This window comes from Rattus norvegicus, chromosome 5 (genome assembly GCF_036323735.1).
Source record: "Rattus norvegicus strain BN/NHsdMcwi chromosome 5, GRCr8, whole genome shotgun sequence".
Taxonomy (NCBI): domain Eukaryota; kingdom Metazoa; phylum Chordata; class Mammalia; order Rodentia; family Muridae; genus Rattus; species Rattus norvegicus.
Genome location: NC_086023.1, coordinates 167590741 through 167608660, shown reverse-complemented (window position 1 = coordinate 167608660; position 17920 = coordinate 167590741). Strand labels below are relative to the sequence as shown.

The window sequence follows — 17920 nt, the reverse complement described above, 5'->3', positions numbered from 1 at the left end:
AAAGAGTTAGTAGGTTGACCCTCAAGTTAATTCCTATAAAACCTTCTGTATGATGGAGCACATTTTCCCAGACTAATCTCGTGCTCAGTATTTATTTCTTCTGACCTTATCCATGAGAAGAAGAAACATGCTAATCAGAGGAGAAATGTTTGGGAAAAAATATTGTGAACTTAGAAAAGTTTTGTTGTTGTTTTATTTACCCCTCAAAAGACAGTTTTAAGATTTATTTATTTATTATGTAAGAGCACACTGTCGCTGTCAGACACACCAGAAGAGGGCATCAGATCCCATCACAGATGGTTGTGAGCCACCATGTGGTTGCTGGGAATTGAACTCAGGACCTCTAGAAGAGCAGTCAGTGCTCTTAACCACTGAGCCATCTCTCCAGCCCCCAAAAGACAGTTTTAAGTAGAAGCGCAGAGATAACTGGATAGATGAGTGGCATATTTCACTGTTCGTATCATTAGACGGTGCCTGGAGACCTGTGGGGTGCTGGTTTGTAAGGCAAACTGCTGCTGAAGGGCCCTGAATTTTACAGAAACTGGCACTGGAGAGAGAAAGATCCCTACTTCCCTGATGGGTGCCGTGGGAAACCTAGAGATACTAAGTAACTTACCTAAGGTCACACACACAGAGGGAAGCAGAACCTGCACAGGTATGGGCTTCAGACTCGGGGGCGGGGGTGTGTGTTCTTACTGTCTTACTGATGTCATGAATGCTGATGAGCCCAAGACTGGAGCAGCCTGAGAAGGTTGTGCTAAGCAGTCCCCAGGACTCACTGTATGGCCCCTTAGGTGTAGCCTGGAGATTTCAGTTAGCATAACAAATTGGAGTGGGCAATTTGCAACTGACTGGCATTTGCCACAATTGGCAATGACTTTGGAGGCAGGGAAGGGGTTGGGAAGAGATTGCTTCTCAGGAGTGGAAAAGTAAGTGATGTGTAGATGAATGATGGAGGCAAATGCTATGTGAAGAGAGGATCTGAGAAGGAAGCATCAGGTAGTCGGGCCTGCTGTCTAGTCTAATGCAGTGAATTCTCTGACTCAACTTGAAGGAGCTACATTTGATGAACTGCATTAATTCTGCAGATGTGTACATGGGAATCAACTTCAGGTGATGGAGTTTTAGGTGGAGCTGAGAGTATTACCTGTTAGTCAACTACAGGCTTAAATTCTTTAGGAGAGTTTGTGATCTCCTTTAGAAAAGGTAAATCTGATTTGTATTCTAGAGGACTAAGAAACATTTAGTTTGTGAATTAAAGTCACATGTAATTATATTTCTTTGAACTTCAAAACCATGAAACTTTAAACTTGGTTAGCAAGCATAGTTTCTGGGTTTTGTGAGGTTAAGTCATTTTGTACTTTTGAGGGTTTTTTTTTTTTTTTTTTTGACAGACTGGAAGAGCCTTTAAAGTATCATTCTGGTTCTGGGAGCTGTTGGGGTCCTTCCCATCTGCTCGCTTGTGATGGCTAAAGCTCAGTGTGTTTCTGAGCCTTACAGGCAGCTGACTGCTGCTGTCCATCCAAGAGTGTGGATGAGGAACTTAGAGGAGTAGAGGCCTTCTGTGCCCTTGGTCTCAGCCCCAACAGAGCCGTTGCTTCTGACCTTGTCAGTGTAAAAGGAGGCTTTCTCTTTCTTTCTCTGAATGTATTGTTTTCTTCTTTATAGATGATCATGGGAACAGCAATAGTAGTCATGTAAAAATCTTTTTACCGAAAAAGCTGCTTGAATGTCTGCCGAAATGTTCAAGTTTACCCAAAGAGAGGCACCGCTGGAACACTAACGAGGTAGATACATTTCAATCTTTAAGGGTGTATTATCTTATGGTTGGACTCCTTAGAATGTTTTACATAGAAGTACTTTATACTAGCTTTAAGTTCAACGATGGAACAAAGAACCTGTCAATGAAAAGAATTCTTAATCTTGAGTTGGCACAAACTAGCTTGTGTCTTGGCCAGTTCGGTGTGCTTGGCTTGCACTGATAGCTGAAACGTGTGCACGTGACTCCACTAAAGCAGCATGAGGGGTGGTTGTGTTTTCTTGGCCCTCACATCTTGCATTTGGTGGTTTATCTCTCTGGATCTCAGGGCAGCATGAGCTTTACAGTCCCAGTGCTTGACAGAACACGGTGCTCTGGAAATTTGAAGTCTGTAGAGTTGAGGACGGGCTTATCAGGCCTTTGGTGATGAAAGAGATTTGTTCAAATACTGACTGCTTTGCCTTTCTAATAGGAATTATTAGCACCGCAGGCCGGATTGCAGGCCACATACTTCTACATCCAGATAAAGAGTAGGCATGGAGTAGATAGAAGGAAAGTTTATCTCATGGTCGGACTTTTCCTTTCTGCTTAATTGTAATTTGGGAACCTTAATATTAGTAGTGCATTGTTTTGCTCACTAAACTTTTAGTTTGAAATCTAAGTATTTAAGGTAGGGTAATAGCTATTAGTGGTGATAAAAACTGGATATTAACCATTTCAGTATAATGCGGGTGGCGTTGATTACTGTGATGATGAGAACTGGGTCGCTGTGTATCAGTTTGTGAACTGTGTTCCTTTAATTCACATGTGGTCACGGCTACGCTAGCATAAGTGTGTGCTTGGTTCACTGTTTACTTCTAAGTAGCTTCAAGTGCAGTTCCGTCCTCCCTGTTGACAGATGTGAGAGGGAGCAGTGAAGTTTCTTCATCTTCACTCTTTGCATGGAGTGGTGGGAGGTCGTGGGCAGGAATCTCTCCACTTTGACAAGCTGTAGTTTTAATGCTCACCAGAACCTTAAGCTTCCTGCTTTGTCTCAAGGAGCAGCTCTTTGAGGTGTGTGCTGTGCTCACTTGCATGGGGTTGTGGGTGGGTGGGGGGTCTTTGCTCTGCAGGAAGAGCAGCTTCACCGTGGTCAACAGCAGCTTAGACGCCTCTAACTAGCATGCTTTACCCATTCAGGATTTCATATATTTTGGACCCAAAAACAGAGTGAATATGCTAAAAATTCATCTTAGTCATGGACTGTCTCTTGTCAACAGTCCTGCAGACTTCTGAAGCTTTGCAGGAATTCTCTCCTAGGTTAGGAATTATAGAGAACTTAGTGTTTCTTGATGCTCCCTGAGACACAGATTTGACCCCACATTTTTATGCTTTAGCTCTGGTTTATAATTGTCACAGAACATAAAGTTAGGCCTGCTCTCTAGTTCCCTTCCACAGGAATAGGCACTGTACGTGTGGGCTAGGGATGGTTGATGTCACAGACTACCTGAGAGTGACTGCTGTGGCCAAGTCTGAGACTTAGCTGCTACATACATTTACATTGGTGCTTTAAACTTTTATGGAACTTTTAGGCAAATTCTTTCCCATATTCATTTGCTTCTAAGTCTAAATTATTTACATGCTCCACTTTCTAACTTATTAGCTGTGTTATAAAACATGAGTCAAGTACTTTCTGTATGTGCCTGCAGACTAGGTCCTGCTACAGTGCTCAGGTTTGGGTCTTCTGCCCTAGCCTGTTGCCGTTGATCACAGGCATGAGCCACCATGTCCAGCAGTGTTGATCGAGCATGTGACTGACAGGGTGCTGTCTCCAGTGCTGGGGCTGCTGTTGTTGACCCCCTTCAGACAGCTGAAGTACGACACTGAAAGCCTAGAAGAGAAAGGTCGACTGTTGTGTGCAGGAGTGTGGCAACATCAAGCATAGACGGGAACATGTTGCTGAGGGTGATGGACAGCTGGCAGGGGCCTAGGCCTGCAGTGTGTGTTCGTGCTCGCTCGTGCTTGCGCTCTCTCTCTCTCTCTCTCTCTCTCTCTGATGGAAGGCTTAGGTGGGAGCATTTAATTCTAGGGTACCTGTGGTGACCTGTCCCTGTTGTGTTGAGAACCTGGTTTAGACTGCAGGGAACAAGAACTGGTCAGAGGTGTCATGTAGGCACCCACTTCTTTGGTTTAGCTGTCGGGCATTTCCTGAGTTGTTCTTTCCTTCTTGGTGATCCCAAAATCTGAAGGCAAACCAGTTGGATGGATGTACCTCTCACTGGGGCTTTGTGTTCCCAGGTGAGGGGAATCCTGTTGTCTACCTGCCCATGAGGTCACTGTGCTGGCTGTGATGTGAGTACTGTCGGTATTAAGATCCCATTGTCCTTCTAGAGTGGACCAGATGGCCATGATCTGGCCGGGAGCCCTGTGAGGTAGTCGGTTTGTTGAGAAGCTTTTTGTACAAAGACTGCTTTTCTCTAGATCCGCCTTCCTGGAACAAGAGGCTCATGCTAGAAATGGCTGTGGCCTGGGAGCAGCTGAGTGTGTAGTGAGGTTGGGTTTCCATCTCACTCTGTGTAGCCTGTGTACCTACCCAGTCTCCATGTTCTTCCATCCCACACCCTCCTCACAGTTGAACTCCTGGGGATAATGTGTGACTCATTTGACTTTTGAGAAATTCCTTTACTCAAGTATGCTTTTTTAACATTTGTGGTTTGAGAAACCCACTTTCATACTGTGTGTTTCCTCCACAGGGAGTTAAGGCTGTCTAGACTCAGGTGTTGCTGTTTACTGAGAACCAGTCTTTGCTAGTGACTGAACCCAAATGATTTCTAAACCTTGTAATGTGAGGTGGACAGTACTTCCTGTCAGAGATGAGGCAGTGCATGTAGAAAGGTCTGGTAATTTAGTCAAGGCAGCTCTTGTTCTGCACAGATTGCTTCTGAGCTTAGTGTCTTAGACTTCATTTCTGCTGTGTAATGTGTGCATGTGGTGTGTAATGTGTGCACGTATGTGCACCCCCAGCCCCACGGCCAGCTTAGGGATAATTGTTTAGTCATCATCCTGGTTTTGAGACAGGATTCCTTACTGGCCTGAAGTTTGTCAGGTAGAGTAGGTTGGTGGTTATTGAGCCCCTGGCATAGAGATCATAAGCACCCCTTGATGAAGCCGAGCTCTTTTCTAATAATTATTTTATTTTGTTCGGTGTGTGCACACCCACAGTGCCCATATGGAGATCACAGGACAGCTTTTGGGAGTCAGCTTTTGTCTCACTGTGTGGGTTCCCGGGTTGAATCCAGGCTGATAGACTTGTGGCAGGCTCCTGGGTGTGCTGCAAGCACTCGACTGACTGGTCCACCTCTCTAGCCCACCGAGCTGTCTTTCTGGAGTTGGTTATTTATGCCAAGAACTTTGTTCTGTTTTCACAGTGTTGGGGAGATGACCCCAGAACTTGCATGTGCCAAGCCAAGTGCAGTGCCCCTGAACTGCATCCTGTTCCTTGTCTTGGCATTGACTGTAAGACCTCAAACTGAGTGACAACAGTGGAGGCCGCAAACCTCTCCAGTGTAGTTGGGGTTGGAGAATGAGTGGGTGGAGGCCCAGTGTTGTGAGTTCATAGCCCACTCTTTGATGGTGTTGCCCATACTGAGGGGAAGAAGGCACTGAGGAGATGAGGAGGTGTCTTTGGCTTAGTTTAGCTACTTTATTTAACTTGATCTTTTTTTTTCTTCCCTAGACATTTGTGTAGCTCTGGCCACCCTGGAACTCTGTTTGTAGACCAGCCTGACCTTGAACTCAGAGATCTGCTTGATTCTGCCTCCCGAGTGCTGGGATTAAATATGTGCCACCACACCCAGCTTATTTCTTCTTTTCCTAACCCATCGGGCTGTAGAGTTTCCTTTCCTTCTTAAAAGTTATTTGCAACTGAGAAGAAATGAAATGTTTTATCTAGAAGCAAATCAATTTTAGATTTGCTTTCTTGGCCAGGTATAGCTCCTGAGACTTGAGGCCCACACAGGAAGCACTGCTGGTGACTTCGTCAGGAATCAGGGTTTACTGGTAATTGGTTGTAGGCTGTGGGTTCCTTTCCATGGAGCGTGATGGATGGAGGAGATGTTGGATTGTGTCTTAGAGCCCTTGAGCTGGGGAGTAAGTGGCTGGCGAGTGCGCTCCGGCAGCGGGAGTCGGAGCTTACATTCTTTTCCTTCTCTGTCCTGAAGAACTGGCTCTGTATCATCCAGTGTTCTGTTGTTATTTTTATTATTCCCCTTCTTCCTTCCCTCTTAGTGTCCCCACCCCACTTTGTTTCTGAGGTAGGATCTCATATTTATAAGGATGATTTTGAACTCTGAATCTGGGACTCTATCCTGCCTCCATGTCCCAAGTACAGGAACTACAGGTGGTGACCATTTTCCAGTTGGACTCTCAAGACCTAGCAGTTTCTGTTGTATAGAATTATTTGACTTTAAAAATTCATTTCTTCTTTTAAGTCTTGCAAAACGATTTTATTTTAGTACCATTCATCTCTTAGGGAAATAGGTTTGCTTTAGTGTTTGATGTCTATGCATATTGTATGTTTGTGTGTATGTACACATGTATGTCTGAGAGCACACATACATGTATATATATGTGGAGGCCAGATGCCTGACTAGTATCTTCCTCAGTTTCTTTCCACATTACTTTTTGAGACCGTGTCTCTCCCTAAACATGCGGAGCTAGACAAGCTGGCTATCAAGCTCCAGGCGTCCTTCTGTCTCTTCTTTTCCAGTGTTAGGATTGCAGCTGTGTGCTGTGTGCCTCGCCTTTTACATGTGTGCCGAAGGGCTGAACTCAGCCTCAGCAAGCATTTTGTGGGTAGAACCATTTCTCCAGAAACTGACTGACTGACTGACTGACTGACTGTTTGACTGACTGTCTGTTTGTCTGTCATTATTTGACAGTATGTGTGTATGCATGTATGTGTGTAGATGACTGAGGAAGCGGTTCTCTGCTCTCACCATGTAGGTTCTAGAGTCCTAGGTCAGGTTGCTAGGCCTGTGGCAGGAGCTTTACCTGCTGAGCCACTACATTGGCTCCTTAAAAAAAAATTACTTTTGTTTTTATTTGCTTTGAAACAGTCTTGTTGTGTAGCCTTGTTTGACCTGGTACTTGGCTCTGTGGTCCAGGCTGGCTTCACATGTTTGTCAGTCCTCCTCCCTCAGCCTCCTGAATTACAGGCATGTGTCACCACATGGTCACTTTGCCTCTTAGAGATGAGTAGTCACAGCCTCCAGATAATGAAGAGGGAACATGGAAAGCAAAATCCGTGCTTATGTGAACTTGGTGCCCGGGCCTGGCTTATACTTCCAGGATGGCAGTTGCAAAGACCACGGCGCACTTGTATTTGTTACTTTACCTAGAGGGGGTACTTTGTAGCCCACGCTGGCTTAACTCAAGCTGTGCCTGCCTCAGCCTGCTCAGTATTTGGGATAGCAGGCATGCCCCACCTCATCCTACTGGAGTGTGCATTTTACTGGAGGCCAGTGTGTGGTAGTTGGTGTTTTATCAGATGAACTGTTATTGCAGGGTTCCTGCATTCTGAGTTAATATTTAAAGTCTAGAACCAGAAATAATTATGCTAATGCAAGCTTCTGCTGGCAAATGACTCCTTCATAATTACAGGTGCTCCTGCTCTGGGTGTGCCATCCAGTGCGGAATTGCCTTTGTTTAGTCATCAATTAGCCCTTTGATTTAAAACGTAACTGTTGCTTTCCTGTGCCTTAGAGCTGCGTCTCAGACGACGCTGCTCCACAGAGGGACTCACTGGCACCAACAGATTTTTGTAATGCAGAGTTTAAGTCTCATAACTGTGCTACTGTTTTTGAACTTAGTTAATATTCTGTTTCTTCTTCTAGTACAAAGTTTTCTGGAGTGAGCAAATAGTTCCTCCTTGTTCTAACTCAGTTCTTAAAGTGGCATCACATGGTGGAGGCAGTGTCAAGGTTTTCTGGGAAAGATACATTTAAAAAAGATTTATTTTATATGAATGAATGAATGTCTGTCTGTCTGTCTGTCTGTCCCTGGTCCCTTAGGAGGCCAGAGGAGGGGAATGACTCCTGTGGAACTGGATTTAGCTGTATTTGTGAACCACCATGTGGTGCTGGGAATCCAGCCCAAGCTCTGCAAGCAGTGAGTGCCCTCTAAACCACTGAGCTGGGCCTCTGGTTCCTAAGGCGCTGTTAGTGCTTTAAACTCTGTGAGAGAAGCCAGCAGAGCAGCTACAGATGATGCATGCCAAGCTGCCAACAGCCAGAGGAACCCGACTGCACGTCTAGTGTTTTCACAGGAGAAGACCCCTTACATTGTCAGCATCTTTCCTGACTGTGTTTAGAGTTTGGTTCTGTGTTTATTTAGTTTTGTTTTTAAAAAGGACCGTGAGACCCTGGAATTACTATGTTTCATTTATACGCTTAAATACAAACTGCTTTATTCTGCTAAAATTTCTATAATCGTTTTGTGTGTAGGCATATAGTTTTCAGTACTTTTGTATTTTTAATTTTTTCTTTGCATATTTTTAAAAAGTTACAGCTTTAGGGTTGCAGTTTTCAGTGATTGACTTTGCTGGTCTATTATATAATGTTAGCTTTGGAGTTTGAAATCACAGTTTGGGGATTCATGTAGGACTCTGGAAGCTTCCTGAATGTGAGCTCATCTGGAACACATAGTGTTCTAGTCGGGAAGGCCGTGGAGATGTGTTGGCTTTGAGGGCCTGGGAAGTCAGTTAGCCTTGAAGGAGGTTTGTGTTGATAGCTTTGTGACAAGGAGTAGTGGTGGTTTCTGAGTCTGGGCAGGCTGCTCTGGTTAAATAGAATCATGAAATGTTCGTATGAGCAACAGGAACAGAGCCAGGCTATGAGAGGGACACCATCTGATCATGTCAGGTCAGACCTGTGACAAGGGGGGGGGGGCACACAGTTCCTAGAACTGAAGAGCAGCTTCTGTCAAGTCTTCAGAGGCACAGGCAGACGGGATCAGTTACAGTGCTAGCAGGGTCTGCCTCACTGTAGAGGAGATCAGGCCAGGGAAACTACTGCTCATTTCAGGCTGGGTTGACTTCGAGGACTGGCAAGAGGGTCAGAGGGCAATGCTTACAGAGTCTGGGTGGATTCTGAGGGCTCTGGTTATAGGGTGGTAGCTGCTGTCCTCCTCCTGCCTCGGGCGTAGCTACTTGTTACGTCAGGGTGTGGTGCCGAGCAGAGCGTGTGGCTGTGCCACTGCTCAGTAAGTGCTCATCTGGACGGATGCGTGAGGGGAACACATACAACCACATTCTTTACGTTTTGGAGCTCCGCTTTGCGGTTGTATTTTAATTGTAATTTTTACTATTAATACAGTTTCAGATATTTGACACTCACTGAGACTTCAGAGCTGACAAAGTGGACTTGAATTTGCTGGTGGATGGGATGGATGAGGCCGTGCTAAATCAAACTGTCTCTGGAGTTCCTTACAGGCTGGGTCTTCTCAGTTCCTCTGGAACTTGGCAGGTGGTGCTGTCCTGTGCTGTACAGTTTTCTACCTCGTGAGAAACTGGCTTTTTCATAGCATTTCTGTAAATGTTAGATCCTGGTACAAATACATCATTTAGTTTTAAATTCACTTCTGTGATTTTTCTCATTAGCCCAACAAGAATTTAAATGACACTCTTGGGTGCCAAGGCAAGTATAATCACAAAGCACAAACTCGAACAATGAATTTTTGTGTTAGGATATGTTTGTAATTGGTGTTACTGTTTAGATGATAAATTAGCATGTGAAGCATTTCAGACTCATAGACCCCGGGTAATCGGTTCAGAGTCTGAGCTGAGTGGCTCAGTGCAGACGCAGAGCTGGTGCACACGGCTCTCTGCTCTTGGCTCTGTGCTGGTCAGGTGAGTTACGTAAGACACTGGGCTGCCCAGCCTCCTGCAGCTGGAGGTGATTGTGTCCAGTGATCTTTGAAGATTGCTCTGGAAAGGCTACTATTGCTTTCAGAGTTGGGGTGTGGGGCAGTTGGGGAAGCTAGATAAAGCTGTGCTGTTACGTTGTAGCTGTGATTCTTACTGTCAGTCCCCCTCAGTTTTGTTTGTGAAGTGTGCTGTTCAGTGACTTTCACTGTAACCACAAAGTTGTGCAGTGACCACCATGTCAATTTCCAGAACGTTTTCATCATCCCTGTAGCCTCTGGTCTCACTGCAGCCCCACACTTAAGAGTGAATACTGAATACCATCTTCTCCAGGGTCATGAGTTCTTGGTTTTATGCTAAGCTTTTGTGCCTGTTTAGCATTGGAAATGGAGTTATCTTTTAGTCCAGGTCCTAAGTTACCGGAGGTTAAGGAGCTTTAGGGTACAGATCCAGTTTGGAGAAGCTGAAGAGCAGTCAGGTGTGGTTGGAATAAAACACTCCACCCTTTTCAGTAGCTGAGGGACTTTGGATAGTGGTGGATTCCACAGTTGAGAAGCTGATCCCTGTGGGCAGTGGGCTGAGGTGGAGAGGGAAGCTGCCTGGAGAAGCTGGCATTCTTCAGTCACGTGACCTGAGTCTGAGATCTACTGACTCTGTTTGGAATGTCTGCTCCTGTGACCTGTGGATTGGACACATGTATTGGATCTAGCATGTATGCAGGCGAAGATGCTCAATGTACAGGTGTGTTGTAACTAGTGTGCCTTGACTGGAGACGCAGGCTTGCTGTTTTCACCCCACTTAGGTTTATTTTGGGGAACTTTGGATACAGGGAATATGATGAAGCTCTCTAGAGTCTTTTTCTTATTTTAGTAAGTATATAGATGATACTGAATGCAGTTTTTAAAACTTGAATGTTATATATAGGAAGGCCTTTTAAAAGTAAGAGTGGGGGTTGGGGAGTTAGCTCAGTGGTAGAGCACTTGCCTAGCAAGCACAAGGCCCTGGGTTCGGTCCCCAGCTCCGAAAAAAAAGAAAAGAAAAAAAAAAAGTAAGATTGGTAGGGTTGGGTGCGGAGGCGTGTTCTGTCCGGTGCGGAGGCGTGTTCTGATGTGTTCTGATGATTTTGATGTCTTCTGAGGAGGAGCATGGAGGTAGTCTTCTCTTCCACTCTCCTCTCCCTGGCCTCGAGGCTAAAGGCAGCAGAACTCTGAAACCAAGTGTCGTAACTTAGCTTCTGACCCATCTCCCTGCCACTAGCCTACTGGATGCTCCTAATTATGAAACCCTGGTGAGGTTTTATGAAAGCCCCTAAAGTGTGACTCAAGGTTCCTAGTGCTGTTGACCTGTGAAGTCAGAAACAAGTGTGTGCCAGCAGCATGGACAGTCTGTCTGCTCTGAGACCGCGGGTGGGGCTGCCTGAGGTTCGGTTGTTCAGTGTTTACCTCGCACACACAGGGCCCTGGGTTTGGTCCCCAGCACACAGTATCTGGGTGTGATGGCTTACACCTTAAATACTCGGAGTCCTTGCAGATAGAAGATTCAGAAGTTCGGGGTCATCTTCAGCAAGGGAGAGTGTGAGGCCAGGGATGCTCAAGACCTCATCTGCAGAGGGAACGAAACAACAGAATCGTGCGTGGGCTGTGGTGGGTCAGAGTGAGATGAGCTGGGGCAGTTTTCTTTATTTTATTGTAATTCCAAAGGTGTTTGTGAAGAAGAAAGTTTCTATGCATGAGACGGAGGTGTAGGAAGAGATGGGTAGGTGAGCCGAGGAGAAGAGGTTGGGCAGAGGAACCCCACAGGGGAGCCCGTGGCTAGAGCAAGCAGCACTGGAGCACCGAGACTGCTGAGTGAGGGGACTTTGTCTTGTGCCGCTCTGAAGGAGACTGTAGCGCAGTCAGAAGGCCAAGGGTGGAGTGAGCCTCTCATCTTGTACTCTGGAGGAGGGCAGGCAGTAGCCTGAAGCTGCCCCAGAGGGGAAGCCTGTTCTGTTGCCAGGCGGGGTTCTTATTCAGAAAGCTGCAAGGACCTTCTTCAGACAGAACACATGGGAGAAGAAGCACATTCACACACCTGCCTTCATCACGGCTCAGAGAAAGTTGAAAGAACAGGGAACGCAGCCTGCTTCCCGTTTCTGAAGGAGCGAACGTTCCATGAGCTGGAGTGAAGCAGGAGTGGAAGAGCGGGCCTAGTAGAGTCATCTCCATGTTCCCTGACAGCCCTTGGCTGTGGTGACAGATCTCCTGTCCGGGTATCATGGGTTCCTTGTTAGTGTGAATGTTAGAATTTCATTGTTGAACTGTTGAACAAAATATAGGCTTCTTGTCTCCAGTTATTTAAGAGTCATTTCTGTTACGTGTTTTAGTTGTTATTAACCAAACCTTTTATATAAAGATAATTTCCAGTAAGGTTTTAATAATCCATTCTTCAAGCACACCAGAGAACCTGCTATGTGTTTTTATTTCATAAATGAGGATAGTGATACTTAAGTGTTTGAAATTAGCATCTTCCGTTGTCTAATATTTGTACTGCTTCCATCTTTAAAAAAAGATTCACTTTTATTTTATGTCACGAGAGTTTTGCCCTGACGCATTGTGTGTGTGAAGAGACCATCACACTCTGTGGCTCTGGAGATACAGATGGTTGTGAGCCACCCTGTGGGTGCTAGGAAGCAAATGTAGGTGTGAGCGAGAGCAGCCACTACACTGCTCCCAGCCCCAGCTTCAGCTTTGCACTCTGGGTCCTACTTGTGCTGGGTCTAGGCGGACACAGGTATTCTCTGCTCACTTAATGCAGTGCTGAGCACCTCAGAACCCTCATCGAGAAAGCATTGGGCAATGGAGTAAGGAGCCCATCAGTGTGGCTGCTCAGCCTGATGTGCTAGGGGCTGCTCTAACTTACCCCTGGGTTAGATCACCTGGCTCACTAAAGCCACAGTAGAAACTAAAAGAACACTTGAGTTATCCTTGGAAAACTTGGAGGAGAGGAGAGGAGTCAAGGGTGCCCCACCCTGGGCACCAGCAATTCTTAGGAGAAACTCACCTCTGTATGTTAGCTCCCCCACTCCCACCCCTGTTATGGAAGACAGGTTGGAGGATCAAATAAGAATCAAGAGCCTCTTTGAAGAGGACTGCCAGGTTCAAACTGGAACCTCTCTTCCCTGCTGATTGCTGTACCCATTGAAGATGGTTGTACCACCAGAAACACATTGCTACTCAGACCTTTTCTGTGCTGGGTGGGTGTATGTTACATATTAACCCAAAAACACAGTTGTTATGCATGCATTTTTGTGACCTGATTCTTCTGTTCCTATGTTCTATATTAGGCCTTTCTTGACAGCCATGCACAGTATAGTGTTTACCGTTCGCATTTTAATGTCGTTTTAGCTCATACCATTATTATGCTTTTAGTAATTTTTGAGGTACTGCTATTTACAAGGCACCGACTAGAGATGCCGAAGGCATGAGATGGACAGATCCCTGTTCTCTCGGGTCCGCCTGACAGACTGAGTTAACAAGTAGGGAACAGATTCAGAGACTGCTGAGAAGGGAAGAGAACAGGACACTGAGGTCTGAGCATTGGGGGGGCTGAGGGGTTTGTTAAAGGAAGTACCCTATGAGCTGAGAGATTTGGCCAGCTGCCTGAGGGTTCGAGGGAAGACTCTTCTCAGTAGCGAGGACTGTCCTGAACTGAGGCTTGGAACAGGGTTATGCTTATTTGGGGAACAGCGAGAAAGACACTGTTGATTGGAGCAGAGTGAGCTTCTGGAGATGAACTAGCTAAGAGGTGGACAGACCAGGCACCATTTTTCAGTAGTGAGGAAGCACTGGAAGAGGAGCTTTGAGGTGGCGGGGGCCATAAGGTGTATGGAGTTCATTTTCACTGTTGTTTGCACCGAGGCTTTGTGGAAGTGGAGAGATCAGTTAGGGCACGGGTGGAATGTTGATGGCCTCGGTAAGAGATGATGGTAGTGATGGAGGGGTAAAAGCAGGTGTCTCATGAGGAGGAGCTGGAGAGGCCAGACAATCCCAGGATGGAGGCCTCAGCTTGGTGCTCGGGGCAGTAAGACTTTGACCACCTGGAGGCTCTTGGTGAACTTGGGGTGAGGTGTCTGTGGAGTGTTGACCCAGAGGTAGGTCGGAGGGGAATGAGGAGTGAGGAAGGACAGTGCCAGGCCACAGTGGTGATTCTTGATGGAGTCCTGTGTGGAGGAACATACTTAATGGCATGAGGTACAAAGAAAAGGCACAGGGAGCTTTGAGGGTGAGAAGCGAGGCCTCTGAGTCTGCTGGAGAGAAAAACCACAAAACGGTAGAGATGGTGGCATAAAGATAGGCTGAGTGTGAAGCACCTCCTTTGCTTGCCCACGTCACACACACTTGGTAAGCTCATGGTGTCTCCTCGTGGAGCCTGGAGCAGCTGTGGGCTCGCCACAGCTTGGTGCTGTTGAGTAAGTCATGCTTAGCAAAGCTCAGCCCTTCGTTCTTCTCCTCACTTCTCTGCTGCCTGCCTCAGTTTTTCTTTTGTTGTTTCAGGAATGATTCAGCAGGTTTGATGGGGTGCTAGTCACTGGGGTGTGTTGTGGTGAGGCCAAGGTGTGTACCCTGTGGGCCCGTGTTCCGGTTGGAGCCTTCCCAAAGACTGTGGGTTCTTCAAGACTGTCTCCCAGGAGTCAAGGCATGGGGTCTGCCCTCCTGCAGTGCCTGGCAGTCCAGCCTGCTTGCTATCTGACTCCTTTATCTCACTGTGGCTTCCTGCTGATGCTGACCAGTGTTTCCTGTGTTGGCCTACCCTTTATCAGTCATCTGCTCTCCCTCACTTCTCCAGCTTAGTTCTTACTGTTGTTCCTTGTGTGTGTTTCCTCCCTTCTCCTCCCTTTCTCACTCCTTCTTGTTCCCTTTCCTTCCCTCTGTTCTTTCCCCCTCCCTCCATTCACTTTTCTCCACTCTCCTTTTCTGCCTCTTTTCCTTGCTTCCCTTGTCTCTTCCCCTCTTCTCTTTTACCCTCCCCTATCCTCCCTTCCCCCTCTGTTCCCCTTCCCACCTTCCCTTCTCCCTCTCTTCCCCTCCCCACCCTCCTTTCCCTCTCCCCCTTGTCTGCCTCTGCTCTTTTTCATTTTTATTAGTATTTGTTTTATGCTGAATGTCTTTTCATGTCATAAAGGTTGGCAATGGGCCAATTCCTGAGTTTCTTCTTGGGAATTTTTTGGTTCAGGCTTCTCTTTTTTTTTTTCTTTTTCTTTTTTTCGGAGCTGGGGACTGAACCCAGGGCCTTGCGGTTGGTAGGCAAGCGCTCTACCACTGAGCTAAATCCCCAACCCCCGGGCTTCTCTTTTGATCCAGGAACAATTTAGTCCTTTTCAATGAGGGTCATCCTGGTGGCAGGGAGGCTCGTGTGGGCTCATCTAATCCTGAGCTCTGTCAGGCTGGCAGTGCCTCTTGGGTGTTCACCTGGTGTGCTTGATGGCTAGACTGTGTGTGAGCCCTCGTCAGTCCTGCTCTCTGTGCAGGCCTGCGCAGCACAACTCAGCGGTGAGCGCCAAGCCTGTGTCCGACTCCCTTCTTTGGCATAGGCTCAGTCATTCATTGCATCATACCCCATCAATGGCACACACTTCTGTTAGGTGATGTCTTCAGATGCTGGGTGGCTTTTTAGAAGTGTGAGTCCTTGGTGGTCTGGACGGTTTCTGAGGTGGTCATAAAGCATATGTAGTTAGTTTTTGTCACTGCCTTTTAAAAAAGTTTACGTATTATGTGCATATGTGTCTGGGGGACGGTGGTACGTAATCCTTGGTGCAGGTGAGGGACAGAGGACAGCTTTGTGGAGTTGATTCTCGTACCTTTCTGTAAGTGCTGTGTATCTAATTCAGGTTGTCCACTTTCTGTGACAAGGATTTTACCTGCTAAGCTACCTTTGTCTGTTTAATGTCGTGAGTTTTGAAAGGTGGGTGAAAAATTTAGGTCTGTGGGTAGTCGTGTGTATGTTATGCAGACGGGTAAATCGTGTGTGCCTGATCCATGCCCATGCTTAGGTGGAGGCTGTAGGTGTCCTCGAGCAGTGTTTAGAATACACTTCTCACACTTGTGTGCAGAGCCTCATGTGCCGTACCGAACTGGACCAATACACTCGTCCCCTGGGTCTGGCAGCCTTTTCTACTGTCTGGTGCTCTGTGCTTTGAGACAGCTCCACTCACTTGAAGTGTGGTTTTGAGCTAAGAGCTGTGACACAGACAGGACACATTGCTCACTGGCCTGGTGCTTATCTGTGCAGTGGTATCAAAACATAGAAAGCAATTATAAAGTAAAGACTTATGATATATTGTATTGCATTAAAAGCACTTCTCTCTAAGTGACCTCTTTGAATGAATGAAAAGTCAGGCCACAGAGTAAGATCGGCCAGCACAGGTGTATGTCAGAATGTTTAGTTCTGTAAGTTGGTGAGAAGAAAAGACAGCACAGGAAAGTGAGCAGGAAGCTGGGCAGCACCACAGATGGTCAGTAAACTCAGAGGATGCTAACTAAGGTGTGTAAACCAGCAGAAGAAGGCAGAGTAGAGCCAGATGTAAAGATTTAAAGATAAGCAGACAGGAAAGGACAACATGAGGTACTGGCGAGGAGCAGCCAGCATCTACATTGATTTAACCACTGTGGGAAAGCAGACTTAACTGTTAGAATGGAAGGGACATAGCATGCATCTTAGGAGTTCAACTCCTTATGTATGTTGTTAACCAAAATGTGTGTGTGTGTGTGTGTGTGTGTGTGTGTGTGTGTGTGTGTGTGTGTGCGCGCGTGTGTGTGTGTGTGTGCGCGCCCCATTCTCAGGAACTGTATGCCTGGTGCTCACAGTCTGAAAGCAGCCCCAGACTTAACAATGCAACAATACAAAGTTGGTGTAGTGCGCTGATGTATGGCAAAGCTGTAAGGCAGGAGAATGAGTGGACTTCTGCGTCCTCCGAGAAATGAAGTGAGTGCTTTAACAAGCACAGTTGTTGATGCAAAGAAAGCCAGGCCCTCAGAATGAAACACTGTATGATTCCATACATAAGTTAAAAACGTTTGAAAATAGGTGAAAGGAATTATGGATTTGGGGTGAGACATAGCTGCCTTTGGAAAAGGAGGATGTAGACTGCTTTTGGGCTGCTGGTAGTATTTTGTTTTATGGGCATTGGTGCGATACATCTATATAAACACAGTTATACTTAGGATTTATAGGATTTCTAGTTTGCATATAACATTTTAATAGTTAGGTCATTAAAATGGTACATGGTTTAAAATAGATGGCAGAACATAGCTGCACACAGAAGAGTCTCACAGGGGTTGGGGATTTAGCTTAGTGGTAGAGCGCTTGCCTAGCAAGTGCAAGGCCCTGGGTTCAGTCCCCAGCTCCGAAAAAAAGAAAAAAGAAAGAAAAAAAAAAGAAGAGTCTCACAGTTGCCCGAGTCAGTTCTGAAGTTAGCAGGTGAGTAGTGGCCATCAGGATTCACTAGGGGAAGTGGACCCACCACGAGTGCTGTAGAACAAGGAAGTGTTTATGACAGGAATAAGCTGGCGAGGAGGAAGGTGAGGCTCAGGAAGTCACTACACCATCTCCCCTGAAGCACCTGCAAGGGGAGCCAGCATAAGCAGCTGCTAGCTAGCATGGGCGCAGCCCTCAGTCTGTTGAGAGAGTTAGCTACCGTTTCCTTAGGCTTGCTGCCGAGCTGTGGTGGTGGCCAGCTGCTGTTGGTTGGCAAGCCTGGCCACTGAGGAGAAAAGCTTGTTGTGACGAAAAGCCAGTGAACAGGTGGGTGACCTTCTACCCCTGTCGTGTCTGTTCCCAACTCCTGGGAAAGCACGGAAAGCATTTCTGGTGTCCCCACCTTTAGCTGCTTGGGCTTCAGCTCCATGGCTGTCTTTTAAGTCTAGTGTAAATCCATGGAAGGGAGTCCTAGATTCCCCATATCTTTTGTGCTAAAAGCTTATATAGTGATGATTGCATAACTTGGTGAATATTCTAAGAATACTCCTAAGTGGGTGTGCTTTAAGGTATGTGAATAGCATCTTGGTAAAGCTGCTACTTAGACAATGGCTACAGGTGAAGTGCAGCGAGGCAAGCACTGCTGAAGTTGCGCTGTGCCTTGTGCCTTGGCAGAGGTGTGCTCGGGAAAGGCTCCTTGGGTGGGGTCTACAGTGTTTGCTTTGTGACCAGCCTATCTTCTGAAAATGGTCTGCAGGAAACAGAAAAGAAAAATTTGCAGCCCAGTGGTGGCACATAGTGTCCAGTGT

The 17920-nt window shown here is 46.5% G+C and overlaps 1 protein-coding gene across 21 annotated transcripts in view; it reads left to right on the top strand.

Moving 5' to 3' along the window:
- The window catches only part of Camta1 (calmodulin binding transcription activator 1), an 847864-nt gene that overhangs the window by 30842 nt on the left and 799102 nt on the right, over positions 1-17920 (top strand). For 17 of the 21 annotated variants that reach the window (XR_010066428.1, XR_010066435.1, XR_010066434.1 and 14 more), the window contains one exon: positions 1669-1787. The exons of 3 other annotated variants lie outside the window; for them this stretch is intronic. Coding sequence is in view for 10 of the 18 variants with exons in the window: in XM_063288086.1 (XP_063144156.1) it covers positions 1669-1787 (119 nt within the window). In the remaining 8 variants the exon portion in view is untranslated. Of the gene's footprint in view, positions 1-1666; positions 1788-17920 lie in introns of those variants that run through there. One more of the 21 variants, XR_010066433.1, reaches the window with a different exon arrangement.